Source organism: Nyctereutes procyonoides, unplaced genomic scaffold (genome assembly GCF_905146905.1).
Source record: "Nyctereutes procyonoides isolate TBG_1078 unplaced genomic scaffold, NYPRO_anot_genome, whole genome shotgun sequence".
Taxonomy (NCBI): Eukaryota; Metazoa; Chordata; class Mammalia; order Carnivora; family Canidae; genus Nyctereutes; species Nyctereutes procyonoides.
The window spans coordinates 17,356,995-17,372,573 of record NW_026575117.1 but is presented as its reverse complement, the minus strand read 5'-3'; the positions used below and the strand labels follow the sequence as shown (position 1 = coordinate 17,372,573).

The following is a 15,579-nucleotide window of genomic DNA, read 5'->3' as shown; positions in this document are numbered from 1 at the left end:
ACACAAAGATGTGACTTTTTACTCTTAGACCAATAGCCCATACTAATTTTTAGTCAGAAGTTTTCCTTCATTAGCCATACTTATTTGGCTCTTTCCTTGCTTGGGCATTAATCAAGAGGTGCTTTGCAGAATATCAGGTGGTCTACTTAGAATCAGTAAATGTAGGGACCGTAGAGGATTAGAATTAGAAATCCTAAGCCTTTATGTATATATAAAATGTGTCAGGTAAAGGTGTTTAGAAGTTAAATGAGCTTCTGAGGCTCACATATCTGTTCCGGGAACCCAGACACTGAGGTTCTCAAGTTCTCAGGCTTTCATTACATATGTCTGTAATTCCTCCAGCCAGTGCTCAGTACTGTCTGCACATTTTTACTTGGCTTCTTTCACTTCTCTGTTTGTTTTGTTTCCTGTTTGTGACCACATTGTCCTTCCCATGGATAGAAGTTCCTTGAAGTCAGGTATTAACTTCATCAGAAAGTCCTGGTGTGTTTTTGAAAGGTCTCATTGAATACTTTAAACAAGATATTGGACACATCTGAAAAGTATTATAAATGAGAAAGCAACATAATATGTATTTGTGGTCCTGAATAATGCTGTTAAAATCAGTCCATGATTTTTCTAATGCGATCAGAAAGCTTGTATATCATGTCTTAACTGTGCATGAAGCAATCAGATTCTGAAAAGACACTTCCCCAGAAAACTACAAATCAGCCAAAGAAAAATTAAAAATCATCTCTTAGTGGATTTTTGAAATGCATGACACCTTGTCTTCATATTTATAATAGCATAAAGAATTGAATTAGCATTAATATCAGTGAAAAAATAATGAATATTTTCTATCCCGGTATCATTCTAAAATAAGAAAATATGTCCATGTGTAGTTTGATGACAGAAAGGATAATCAGTCAGGAAGAGCACTTAGTGGTCAAATGAACATTAACTATATGAATGAAGAAATTAAAAATATTTATTACTATAGGTGATTCTCAGTTTTTATATTTTACATTTCAACTAAAACAACATTTGCCAAAGCCAAATGTATGACATCTTTAGATATAGATATTTACATGCAACACACATCTAAAATTAAATATTTCCCTAAAGTAGAGACATATATATATAACTTATGACCATAATCTTATTTGAATAATATAGTATGAAATGATTCAATGAGACTTGGAACAAGAACATGCTCAATGGGGGAACACTTCCTTTATAGGAGACAATGTAGCAGATACATGAGTCTCCAGGGTTTGGACTCCTTGCTTCTTTACCTCCTCTCATTTCTAATTTCTATCCCGCTCCTGAAAGTCCAAAAATGAAACCTAAATACAGCTGGGATAAATCTTCCCTGGGCCTCATTCAAACCACTGACTGCCCACTACTTTAGTACTTTAGTAGTAATTTCTGTTAGCAGGTGAGATGTTCCTAGTCCCAGTCTGGAGTTAGGTAGAACCTGGTCATGGTTCTGTGACTGTTAGAAATGTGTTCCACAAAAAAAAAAAAAAAAAAAGAGGAAATGTGTTCCACTTACTGGAGCATGCTCATATTTACTTAAAAATGAGCCCAAACATGGATCCTATTATCAGTTTTCAATGTGGATTATGTTTAACTTGGAAGTTCTATATAAGTGAATCCATTCCCCAGAGTTTCTGTTTCTGGCTTATCACTGGAAGTGATACATTGTTTATTCTCAAACCCAGGGTTGTAACCGCAGAACAGATGATTGCCCTCTCCTATTATAAGAACAGGACCACTTCTCTATAACTGAGAAAAAAAGAATCTTCATCATTATGAAAAATGTATTCTGAATATATGGATATCTGAGCATTAATTTGTTTACATCTAGAAAAAAAATCCAAACTAGGTATTTGATCTAACTATTGGCTTAACTTCTATTCAACTTTACAGTCTAATGAATCATTCTATAAAACACTGTTATTACTCTTTTACTTCCTTCCCATTATGTAATAGGTTTTTATGATTATGAATGGAATTAAGTCAAATGGAAGGCTTTACAGAATACATTGACAGATATAGTATGTGTTGTTAAAATGTTAAGTTTTCATTTACACTTTTAAAATCCTTTGACATGATGCATTTTATTTTAAAGATGTACCTATTTGTTAAAAGTAAGCATGTTATATCTTAAAAGCAGACTACAAATTTGCCATCAAAATGAGCAAAATTAATTTTCTTTACAACCAAATGGCAACATCTGACTTTACATCCTGAAACTCGGTACAGGTAAATGAGCGTGATCGTCTTCTAAGATTTGTTGGTCTCTGAGGTCTTCCTTCTGTCAAGTCTAAATAGATGTCAGATTTCAGAAAACGTGTGTAACTGTCTTGTTCCATAAGCTGATACACTCTGCTTTGTGCAGCATCAAAACTATGTAAGGTAGGTTGGGTGATGCTTTTAGTAATGACTTCTTTGGTGTGAAAATCAAGGTTAACCTGGAATGATAATAATAAAAAAGTATGATTATGGTCAACCTACTTAAGTAAACACTTTTGAAAAACAGTGCGGGATTGATCCAGTGCTGGAGTGGGCATAATGCACCTGGATGCTTGTGTGTTTGTTGTTGTTTTTGTTTTTTTGTTTTTTGGTTTTAAGGCTTGGGATCCAGTGGTTTAATCTGGGCTGACATTTCATCTAGCTCTTCTCTTTTTATAATCCTGGCCCTTTTCACTCTCTGCTAATTTAGAATAATGAAACATTGTAAATATCATACAGACCTTTAGGTTAAATCATTTTCAAAGTGGGAACTAAAACTTCATAGAAATTAAATTATTTTGAATGAGGGTAAACAGTGAGTTTGGGGCATATTTGGGATTTCAATGTGGGGCTTTTGTTTTATTTCCATGCTCTTTTCATTTTATTATGATGCTTTCTTACCACCAAGTATGTGCTGAAAATGGATGTCTTTTAAAGATTAAAAAATTCTTTAATGCTTTTTATCAAAGCATTACTGCTATATCTGATTCTGATAGAGGTATGTTTTCAGTTAGGATTCCTTCTTTTTCCCTCATGAATAACACCATACAACTAGCTGTTTATAAAAAAAAAAAATCTGTGTATAAATGTGGCCATGGGAAAAACAGAATAATGTATTGAAACACGGAACAGATTGAATCATATTGAAACAAGAAAAAACAGTCATCATTCCATGTGAAATGATATCCACATAGACAATGCTACTTTATGGACAATACTAATTTATAGTGAAACATAAATTTTAATAGTGATAGACTACCAGTTCTACCACTCCAGTGAAGAAACATTATTTATTGAATACATAATAAAAATACAGAAACTCTATTTTAATTATTTTTGAGGGATATTTGCTAGTTTTATAGTTTTAGTATTTGTATCACAAAGTTATCTCGTATTGAGCTTGCAATCAAAGAAAATCACAACTGTTTTTTCACTTGAACCTTGTTAAATTAGATTTCCCTCATCTATCAATTATAAAATTTTCTTTTAGTCTATCAAAGAGAATAATTATTTTGGGATAATCAAAACTTTGCATAGGTAGATGTGCTCACACATAACGGTACATTATACAAACTTTTCAATTTGTCTTGCCTTCCTCACATATAGAAATCATTAGTTTTGATGGCGCATTGCTTATGCTTAGATGATTAATATGGATAAGTGAATGAATCTAAATGTTGCAAGTAATTGTATTCATTCTTAGTGTAGAATAAAAATAACCCCAAGGAATGACTTCAATTATAATTTTGCTTCCATGGCAAAGCCTTAAATCCATTCTGTTTGTATGTAGGAATTTACATAAATACTCATTTTTGCTTCAATAAAATCTTGACCTTTCTTGTAGAATGCATGAAGATACCAATTTGATAAAGGCAGACTCTCTTAAAAATTTTTCAAGGAGTTTTAAATTTTTATAATCATCTTTACTATACCTCTTGTGGAGCATCAGTCTGTATAAATTTCTCATATATTGCTTTTGCTTTAGGGATAATTTGTTGAGGGTCTTTGCTTTTCTTGAATTCTTCACAGGCTATCCAAAATTCAATGTTTTCCTCACTGAATTCAGTTTTAAGAAATCTGGTAAAGGTCTCCAGTCCATCTACCAAGAAAAGAAATTATATATCTTAATTATACAATATTAATGCTGAGGAATTATACTACTTGATATTTTTTCCACCAAATATTTATTTAAATTCAAGTTAGTTAACATGCAGTGTAATATTCGTTTCTGGTATAGAATTTAGTGATTCATCACTTAAATACAACAGCCAGTGCTCATCACAACAAGTGCCTTCCTTAATATCCATCACCTATTTAACCATCCCCTCACTCACCTCCTCTTCTGTAAAGTACTACTTGATAATAAAGTATAACTGCTAATATTAACAGAATAGCTATGTCTTCCCTCTAATGTAGTGAAGTAATACACATCTGCATAATACATGAGAGCTCTCATATAAATTAGCTTTAATCTTCACAATTATGAAAGGTAAATGTCATTCTTGTTGAAATGAGGCCAGTATCATACGTAGAACTGGGTAAGAGGGACAAATCCCTGCTCTGGACTTTGTTTTGGGTATCTTTCAAGTCCCTCAATGTCTTTCTCAGGGGTGTGGGGGTTACTCTACAGAGCCCGGAAACTATTCCACCTATTATCTACAACTGGATAACACCTGGATCAGTGTAAGTAACCCAGAGAATGACCTGAGGCCTGGCAGAAAAGACTCCACACCTAATTATAGAGAAGAGGCCATGTTGAAAAGGGTAGGAAGGGCAGAGACACAGTTGGGAGCCAAATGGACATATGAGACTCTCTGCAGGAGGAAGGGATACTGCACGCACACAGAAGGTAGCAAAAACAGACCCTCGTGCCACGCACCCCAAGCTCAGCCACAACAGTAAAACACATAACACACATAAGAGACACCTGAAATCAGGTTCTGGTGAACAGGGGAGATTTCATTACAAGGCACCATAGGACTTCTTCATAAGGCCACTACTTTCAAGAGCAAATGTAGCTGACTTTTCTAACATAGAAACAGACACAGAGAGTTAGATAAAATGAAGAGACAGAGGCATATGTCTCCAAAGAACAGGACAAATGAGAAAAATAGGGAACTCAGCAACACTACCAAGTGTAATAACTTTTTCATTATATGAATCCCAGAAGAAAACGAGAAAGAAAGAGGGGCAGAATATTTATTTGAAGAAATAATAGCTGGGAATTTTCCAAATCTGAGGAAGGAAACAGAAATCCAGATCCAGGAGGCACAGAGAGCCTCCAATAAAATCAACCCAAGGAGGTCCACACCAAGACACAAAGTCATTAAAATGGCAAAAAGTGGAGATAAAGAGAGAATCTTAAAAGCAGCCAAAGAAAAGAAAACAGTTGCAATACAAGGGAAACCCCATTAGTCTATTGGTTGATTTTTCAGCAGAGATTTTACAGGCCAGAATAAAGTGGCATGATATCTCAAAGTGCTAAAAGAAAAAACCTGCAACCAAGAATACTCTATACAGCAAGGCTATCATTTTGAATAGAAGGAGCAATAAAGAGATGTTAAGACAAACAAACGTTAAATGTCTAAGTAAAATAAAATTTAAAAAAACCACTTCTTTGTGTTTTCAATGGGTAAATAGTTAAATAAATGGTGGTATATCATTATCTTATTTTTGATATTTTACTAGAGTTGACCCTTAAACAATTCAGATTTGATCTGCACCTGTGAATATGTTACCTTACATGGGAAAAGGAGCTTTGCAGATGTGAGTATGGTTAGGGACCATGAAATGGGGAAAGTATCCTGAATTATCTAAGTGAATAATTTAATCCAGTCTAAGTGTATGACTCCTGAAATGTGGAGGAGTAAGACAGAAGAGTGGTTCAAGAGATACAACACAAGGATTGTTACTGATTTTGAGGATGGAAGAAGATGGTCATGAGCCAAAAAATGCGGTGGCTTCTAGAAGGTGCAAATGGTCAGGAGTTTAGAGTCAGAGAGACAATGGAAACCTCATTCCAAAACTGCAAAGAACTGAGTTTTGCTAAAAATCTGAATGGAAAGGGAAGGAATTCTCCCCTAGACCCTTCAGAAGGGACAATAACCTTGATTTTTTCCCCCAATAGGACCTACACTGTACTTCTGACCTACAGAACTGTAAGGTTGTAGATTTGTGTTAAGTCACTAAAGTTATGGTAATTTGTTATAGCAGCAATAAGAAACTAATACAAATCCTCAAAGTATGCTTTACATTTCACCATTTATTTCTCCTAATATATACAATTTGTCCTCTTTGCCATGAAGCACTATTTTTAATGTTGTAAACAATTTTTAAAAATATATTAGAGATACAGGAACAGAAAATGACATGACAACCTATAGACATTTCCAAAGTATTGCATATGTGATGACTTCCACTACCATGACAAAAGAATCAAGCAGCTCTATTCAACTGCGTCTTCCATTAGCATTTTCACTAGAATAAGGGGGGATTTTTTTTTCTCCATAAATTAACTCTGAGTACCAGGTGTTAATGGTTAAACGTTTATGAAGAGACTAGGAAGACAGACAAAGGTCAAGCTTACAAAAATTTGAGAAGCTCTATTTAAAATTGACAAACTAGCCAGAACTTGTCTGCAGTCATTAGATGCTAATAAGATAATCCCTGATTAAACACAACTTTTTTTTTAAAAAGATTTTATTTATTTATTCATCAGAGACACACTGAGAGAGAGGCAGAGAGAGAAGCAGGCTCCATGCAGGGAGCCTGACATGGGACTGGATCCTGAGTCTCCAGGATCATGCCCTGGGCTGAAGGCAGCGCTAAACTGCTGAGCCAGCCCAGCTTCCCCAGAAGGGAAATTTAAATGGGAAATGATTCTTTGAAGCATTTTGATACACAGAAGATTTTCCCCAAATACCTAAAAAATGTATATGTTTCAAAGTCAAAATAAAGTGCCTGGAATCTTGCAATGAGATAATAGTCTGTTCTAGGTTAAACCTAGTTTGGAAAGAGGAAATTAAGTATAAGTATTATGGAGTCTGTGAATAAAGTTACATTGACCAGAGTGAATGAAAAAACTTTTCTGATTTCAGCTTATTCTATCCATATGTCATGGATAAGTATGATCGATCAGTTTTTAAATGCCAAATTATTCTTAAATTGAATTAACAAATTTCATAATTTGGGGAGAATATGATCATTATTTTTCCTATTAATAGATCTCAATTATAATAAAGTGTTTTTGCACTAAGCATCTAAAAGAAATCACCCATATGCCAGGCAACTGAAATGGTTACATATTAAAAATAACTTTCTTGGGATCCCTGGGTGGCGCAGCGGTTTAGCGCCTGCCTTTGGCCCAGGGCGCGATCCTGGAGACCCGGGATCGAATCCCACATCGGGCTCTCGGTGCCTGGAGCCTGCTTCTCCCTCTGCCTGTGTCTCTGCCTCTCTCTCTCTCTCTCTCTCTGTGTGACTATCATGAATAAATAAAAAAAAATTTTAAAAGAATAAATAAAAAATAAAAATAACTTTCTTCACCTATCTTTTGTTTATGAAACACCTAGTATGAATATGAGGATTGTATTGTATACTGAAAATGCAATAGTATTCATTATAATAGAAGTTTTGAGTGTTTGCTAAGGTCTTGGCACATTGCCTTATATAGGCACAGTTCCATTAAATTTTCATGTCAACCCTATTGAGTAACCCATTTTTACAGATGAAGAAGTTGAGGTTCCAAGAGTGAAGTTGCCCTAAATTTATAGCTGGTAAAATACAACACATAATGTTGAACCCAGATATATTTTGTTCAAAGTTATAAACTGCCATCAAAGAGCAAAGTCTTTACTTCTGAGGAATATGAAGGTTAATGGATGGGCAAGACAGGCATTTATATACTAAAGGCTAAAGAAGGACATTTTTGGTGGTTATTTCTTTTGTTTGGAGGAGCAGAGGAAAATCAACTTGCATGGAATTCAAATAGAAGTCTCTCAAAAAAATAACATAAATGTTTTTTAATATATAGCCCTTTATTAGTTCACAAAACATGACTGTAAACTATGTCCCAGCCATTGTGCTCTGGAATATCATGCAAAAGGCCTTTTTTACCATAATTAGTCTTGAGTTTGATACAAACATTCGGAATGAAACCATAGCACCAATATTAGGGAGAGTACTATGTGCTGAAAGTGCTTATAATGGGTTAATCAAAGAAAATGGATCTTGTTTGCATAATATGAATATAATAAAGAAGACTAAATACTGATTCAAGAAGTGAATTAATGGGGATCCTTGGGTGGCTCAGTGGTTTAGTGCCTGTCTTTGGCCCAGGGTGTGATCCTGGAATCCCGGGATCAAGTCCTGAGTTGGGCTCCCTGCATGGAGCCTGCCTCTCCCTTTGCCTGTGTCTCTGACTCTCTCTCTCTCTCTCTGTTTCTCATGGATAAATAAATAAAATCGTTTTTTTAAGAAATGAATTAATAATAAATGAGAAAGTAGTTCATTTATTTAAAAGTTTAAGTAAATTACTTTTTAAAAAGTAATATGCAATGTTGTGCAAGATTATCGCAGCACATTAGTTACTTCCTGTTTCTTTTACCCACTTTGGGCGGCTACATTAAGTCAGGTCACAATGGAACCATTTCGTACACAGAAGGAGTCACTTACCAGACAGTCCTTTAGAAGGCAGCAGTGGTGATTGCAGCTGCCAAAAGTGCTTGATGGAACCTGGGTTTAGAATTCACACTGGAAGAAGCTGGCTCAATGTGTCATACAAATATGAAACGCTTGTGATTGCATGTTTCTAAATTGAAACTCTGGCATCTGTTGGAAAATTTTTCTGATGCCAAGAAACCAAATGAAACAAAAAGTCAAGAAACTCTCAAGTTGGAAACCCAAGTACAGTATTACTAGGTTGCATGTTTTCCCTTTAATGTTTAGCTTCATAGTTCTTGACCTGACACAGAATGTTGTAGTTACTTTTGTAATAATGATTTATTTATGTGATCCATTTATGATTTAGACTGGATTTTACTTACTTTTATTCTGAGACAGATTAAGAAACTATTTGTTATGGGTTAGCTCAATTCAGAAATTTAACTTGTAGAACACTGGAATCCCTTATTTTGCAGAAAATCAGTAACTGAAAATTGGGAAGGGCAAGTTGAAAAGCCACAAGGTAAAAAGCGTAAGGAGAAGTACTCACTTCCTTCCCCAAAAGTTAAGTGCTCATTTCCTTGCAGCCTTTTCTCAAAGGCACTAGTATTTTCCACAGTATAATCAGTTTATATTTTTAAAGCAAGGGGGTGCAATGACTTACATATTCTACTTCTCCCAACTATTATGAATTATTCTCAGGATTAAGTTTAGTAGAACCACAATACAGGTTACAAAAAAGTCCAGGTAAATATTCATTAATGAAAAGGTCAAAAATATTGGAATTATTTGCAATGACTGGAAAAAAAGGATACACAGGAAAATACACACTTATATAGTAGTTGGAAGATTTTCTTATCGATAGAGACTCTGCAGGAAATAACAGCCCCTTTCACATCACATCAATTATTAACTGAAGATGTGATGGTTAGAAAATCTTTATTTATAATCAATTACTCTTCCATATTCTAGGTGTGTGCCTACAAAATCCCTGCAAAACTTCTGATAAAGTTTACAAGCAACTTAATAAGTTCAAAGTCTGACCTGTTATTTCTCACAAATCTTGTTCTTGCACGTGTTTCTCTCAACTATAAAAGGCATTGTCATCCCCCTGCTAATAGGGAATAAAATCTAGAGATCTGTGGCTCATTCTTTTCCTTAATCTCTTATCTCTTCATCATCTCATTTTATAATACGTGCACAGTCAGTCACCAAGGTCATTTGTTTTCTTTCCAAAATAGCCCTTACCTCGAGGTTAGCTTTTATATTTGTGACAATCTTGCAGGGAGTCCACATTGCATGTATAGAATTCTATTTTTCTGTCCATCAGAGTTTTCTAACAATCTCTTTCAAAATTTGTCCGTAACTTGATTTCCCAATGTGTTCATTCCCTACTCCACCCTAGTGAAAGTGAACCACTTGCTTTTCCAAGTTACACCAAAATCTCTTATTTCCCTAGTCATTCTCCTACCTTTTTATTGGCTCAGGAATATTTTTCCTTCCTCCTGTTGAAATCTTGCACTCATCCATTTAATCTCTTTTAATAATTTCTAAAAGGCTACACAATACATTGCAAGTTATATAGCATTTGTATCACTAGCTAATTATTTTCAAACATATATTATTCAGCAACATTATCATATATGTATACAAACACACATATATGCTTAAGTGTAATATGCATATATGTATAATATTATTGGAATTGACTAATTTTATATTGATAAAGTCAATAATAAGACTAATAACTAAAATTAGTTGAAATTGATGATTATGAAACACAGATATAATCTGATATTGATTTTTTATTTATTCATAATTTTTGTTTCTATTAAATATAGCATTAGAAATTATTGATTTCTATATATGTGGTTAAATTATTGATTTTTATGGTTCATTTCATAATTTCAGACAAATTTGTCAATAAATGGTGATGATGAAAAAAATGTATCCTAATATCTGTATAGAAACAAATGAGGAACATTTTATTTCTGAATAGGTCTAGATTTATTGAAAAGTTATGAAGATAGTGCAGTTTTCTTACATCCTACAACCAGTTTCCTCCTATTATTAACATCTTACATTGGTAAGGTACATATGTTATACTCGATAAACAAATATTTATACACTCTATTAACTAAAGCCCATACTTTGGTTAGATTTTCTTCTATTTTATCTTCTGTTCTTTTTAATTTTCAAAAGAGTTAAAACTATGTTTGAATATTAAGATTTGGATAAAATAGTGGGATTATCAAAACACTCCATGGATTCTGTTGGTTCTGTGAAATATAGCAAACCCATGCTCTTTCTGTTTTAGTCTCGTCTATTGTCTGTCATCCTAAGATACTCTTCCTTTTTCAAATTGTTTCTCAACAAAGAATTACTTTCCTTTAAACTCCCTAAATAAATTGGACTGATTACTGCCCCATGCCTAAGTTGGCTCTTCACTTGGATGGTCTCTCTCCTTGTCCAGCTAGTGAATTTTGTTTAATCCCCTAAAATCTAGAGTAAGAACCATCTATTCTGTGGCTCTATTTCTAAAAATGCTAATAATCAGCATACACTGCTTTTAATATCAGCCATTTTTGTCAAACTAAATACTCAAATTTCTATTTTATTTTGATTTTATATTTTGTTTGATTTCTCATTGCACTTCCCATCTGAATAATTTAATACAATCTCTATCTCCTTTATATAGACATGACATACAGAATTTGAGAAACTTACTCATCTAACCAAAGGGGAATTCTGTAAAATTTGATAGAGTAAGGTCTTTCTTGAAGTAAGTGTGTGTGTGTGTGTGTGTGTGTGTATACTAATGAGTATAAGATCTTTCCTTCTTTTTTTTTTTTGTTTTTTTTGTTTTTTTTGTTTGCCTGGAGTCAAGACAGTGGAAATGAGCTGAATTCAACCACTGCAACCAAAAGAATTTTTTAGCTGATTATTATAAGCTTTATAATTTAATATTATAATAAGCTTTGCAATTAAAAATAATTGGATTTTGAGGGGGATTGATTAAAAGAATACTGGTAACATAATTTTTTTGTGAATTCGATATAATTTAATTAGCACTTTGATCAAGAGCAATGATAATAATGTCCAAGTGGGTCAGTGCTGACTTTTGTTATCATGTTGAACCCTCTTGATTCAAATTGCTACTATTTTATAGCTCTTTAATATTTCCACCAGCAGAGAAAAAAAGAGAGAGCAGCAGATTTAATTTTTTCCACCCAGTTTTGACTACTTGTAAAACAGGATGATTACAGAATGCCAAGGGAAAATTTTCTGTAGGTCTAATTATCCTCACTGAATATTTCTTCTCTCTGTATGGGTCATGAGAGTATGATGAATACATTAGGTACCAATTTACTAAGTTCAACAAATAAGTACAACTTATATGTTTCTTTAAATTGAAATTTCACCCTTTAAGTAATTTTACCCAGTTGAGAATAAACTGAAAAATAGAAAAAGATTCTTAAATTTATTGTTGATAATTATTTTTTTTCTTAATAGAAGTACTAATTTACATTTGTGTAGTGTTAGTTATTGGTTTCATATTCATCATCTCATTTAATCCTGAGAGAAATCCATTTCAATTGAAGCTAAAGACATTGTTATCTCCATTTACAGTTGAAGAAGCTAAAAGTCAGAGGTATTCGGAAGCTTAGTTAAGATTATGTAGCAGAGGAAAACCAGAATTCAGCCCTCAAAGGAACCTGGGCTACCTTTTTCCTAGCAACAAATTTGGTTATATTATTTGAGCAGTTAATATTTATCAGGTGATGTGCTAGGTTTGAGCATCCACAGATGAAAAGATATCTGTTTCCTTACAATAAACTGTCAAATTAAAAAATAAAAATAAAAAGAGTAACAATCTAGACAACCTGTCCTCTGATTCATGCTTTATCATAGTTTGAACAAACGAGAAGTCAGTATTTGTCCTCATGTTCTACTTCATCTACAGAGCTTCATCTTAAACACCCATCTGATTCTCAACTCTTCAATGAAATTCTGCTTTAAAAATAGATAAATGATATGAAGGGTGAAATATTTACAAAATTTGAGAAAAAGTATTTTCAAGACGGTTTCCTGAATTTTGAATAAAAGAACTACTTTAGGGCAGTTCATGTGGCTCAGCGGTTTAGCGCCGCCTTCCAACCGGGGTGTGATCCTGGAGACCCCAGATGGAGTCCCACATCGGGCTCCCTGCATGGAGCCTGCTTCTCCCTCTGCCTGTGTCTATGCCTCTCTCTCTATCTCTCATGAATAAATAAATAAATAACTTAAAAAAAAGAGAACTACTTTAGATTTTAGATCACTTAACAATAAAAATAACACGGATAATCGGGTACTTAAAAACCAAGGATTTCATTCAAAAATCCATAAATTAAAACATTTGAAACTATTAATCACAGCACAAAGAGATAATATTATTTCAACCACAATTAGTATTTTTTAGTAAAATCAAAATATTTAAAAAATATTTTCCATTTGTTGACTATTCTATACTTTAGTTATTTCTTTTGATCAGAAACTTGGATTGCTGTAAATTACTAATCAGACTACATTTTTATGACAGCCTGCTTTGTAGAGTTACATGCATACTTTGCATAATTTTCTATTAAGACATAAAGCATTTGAGAAAAAGACCACTAACCTTTATGAGAAAGCAGTTTATCAAATGATTCACCCCATATCACTGCTTCTTCGGGGGAGACTCTGTTCAAGAAACAAAATGTTTATAAAGGAGTATGCAGAAGTTCTGTTTATGGATCTGCTCGAAAGAACATATGCTGTAACACTGCTCTTCTCAGCCATAGGGTTTTTTTTATTATTATTATGTAATGAAAGTTGTATTTATATTGAAAACTTCAAAAATCTTGGTCAACATTTTTATTGATTTTGCCTCTCAAACAATATGTTAAAATAACATTAAGTATTTTCTCATGAGTGTAAGAATTACTTTATTTGAAACTAATCATATGGGGACACCTGGGTCGCTCAGTGGTTGAGCATCTGCCTTTGGCTCAGATCATGATCCCAGGTCCTGGTATTGAGTCCTGCATCAGATCCCAGCAGGGAGCCCGCTTCTCCCTCTGCCTGTGTCTCTGCCTTTTCCCCTGTGTCTCTCATGAATAAATAAGTAATATCTTAAAAAAAGAAAATTAATCATGTGTTATGTTAAGAACAAAGAAAAAGAAATCAATTATCTTTTTTTTTCTTGAGAAAATATTTATCTCTGCATATCCAGTTTATTTCAGCAAATAGAAGAACCTAACTGATAATATCTTGTAGTCAAATTTTTTAAACTGCAATTTCCTTTAAGCTCTCACCACGATATGCAGCAATTTTTTTTAAAACAGATACAGGAAGTTTGGCTAATGAAGCTCTAAAGGGATAAAAAATATATTTAAAAAGTTGTAATACAACAAATATTTTATAGTTATAACTCACAAAGTTGTTTATATTTGTCTTTGATCTTTTATTGGTCATTTTTCATTCGGAAGAATTTTTATTATCCTAGTATATAAGGCCACTTAATTTTCTGTATGAATTAAAGAAATGGCTAAAAATGACAAAACATTCCTTCTCATGCTTTTTTGCCTTTATACCTAAAGGCACTTTTTCCAAGCCACTAAGGAAAGAGATGACTAGGTCTCCTCTATGACAATATTACACGGTGAAAACTCTTAATTTAATGAGTATTTCATCAGTTTATAAGGAGTAAAATATATCATTTAAAATTGGCAGGTATATAATTTTAAAAGAGCATCTTTAAATTTTTATAAGGTTATTTAATTCAAGCTATTAAAGTGGTTTAATTTTATGGAATATTCTTACTTTTTTGAAATGAGATCTCTAACCTTCCTTATATTACTGTATAATTTCCAATAAAATGGAAATCCCTAATTTCCTCTTTCTTAAACCTTTAATGATAGAATCAGCAAAAATCTTCCTTCAAATAATTAAAAGTTATTCACCTTGTTTCTCTGGCCAAGTGCCCAGATCTACTGAAGTGGGTTTCTTCATGAAACTCAGGTTTCTGCACGAGAAGACTTAGCCTATTTCTTTTTTCTTTAGCTCTGTAACGAAAAGGCATTAGCTTCAGGGTAAGTTGGATGACAATTAAAATCTTTCCTTCTGACTGTCAAACAAATTTGGGATTGGTAATTACCTGAACATCCCTTCTCACCCACCATCTACTTCCCACACACACTCAATGGTTTTCCTAGTGAATTTTATTCAGTCTGTGGAAGAATTAGGATAGCATATGGAAATATATTTTGTTTTTTTCCTCAGTGATTGTAAAGTATTTGAGATTATATTTCAATTAAGATTGTCACTAGTTCTTCTCTGTGTTAAAATTATTGTACTTTTTTCTAAAATAAAAGCACTTTAGATTTAACAGGCGTTTACTCCTAATTAAGAGACTTTTTTCCCCCAGTCGTAACAGTATATTCAGTATATTTTCAATCAGCTATTTTAAAAACAAGTGCTAATAAATATTCAACATCAATCATGTTTTTAAAAGTATAAAGCTGATCTTAAAAGTCATGATTTTACCTGATTTTGGCTTCTTTGCTTGTTTCTTCTTTTCCTGAACCATGTATTAACTTGAAAAAAGTTTTTTCTTTTGATTCGCACATATTTAATTGAGAAAAGAAAACCAATGATGTTTCCATCTTCTCTAAAATGAAGAGATGTCTAATTTATTACATCCTTCACCTGTTAATACTATTTCATAATTATTCATGGTACAATAAGTTATCATAACTCTGTTAGCAGTGCCTAAAAGAAAAACAAATAGAACCAAGAGCTGTGTTTCTGTCTCCACAAAAAAGTAGAACTGAGGAACTGAAGTACAATTTGGTCCTGAGTTGTTTAGGGAAATGATACTACAAATTTGCAAAATGACTGTTG

The 15,579-nt window shown here is 33.2% G+C and overlaps 1 protein-coding gene across 1 annotated transcript; it reads right to left on the bottom strand.

The window, feature by feature from the left end:
- Window positions 1–985: 985 nt before the first annotated feature.
- Window positions 986–15,517, bottom strand: RGS18 (regulator of G protein signaling 18). The gene is made up of 5 exons (XM_055334060.1): window positions 15,223–15,517; window positions 14,640–14,741; window positions 13,316–13,377; window positions 3,930–4,096; window positions 986–2,456 (listed from the first exon to the last, which is right to left on the bottom strand). The coding sequence occupies exons 1-5, from the start codon at window positions 15,339–15,341 to the stop codon at window positions 2,199–2,201; spliced, it is 708 nt and encodes a 235-aa protein (XP_055190035.1). The 5' UTR covers window positions 15,342–15,517; the 3' UTR covers window positions 986–2,198.
- Between the last annotated feature and the right edge of the window lie 62 nt (window positions 15,518–15,579).

Bases quoted from the DNA above. Each gene is read 5' to 3' on its own strand.
- RGS18 (XM_055334060.1), bottom strand. From the start codon at position 15,341: ATGGAAACATCATTGGTTTTCTTTTCTCAATTAAATATGTGCGAATCA. The intron at 13,378-14,639 runs GTGAATAACTTT...TTTCTTGAACAG, and splicing joins CACTTGGCCAGAGAAACAAG to AGTCTCCCCCGAAGAAGCAG. The intron at 2,457-3,929 runs GTATAGTAAAGA...TTATCATTCCAG, and splicing joins AGACTGATGCTCCACAAGAG to GTTAACCTTGATTTTCACAC.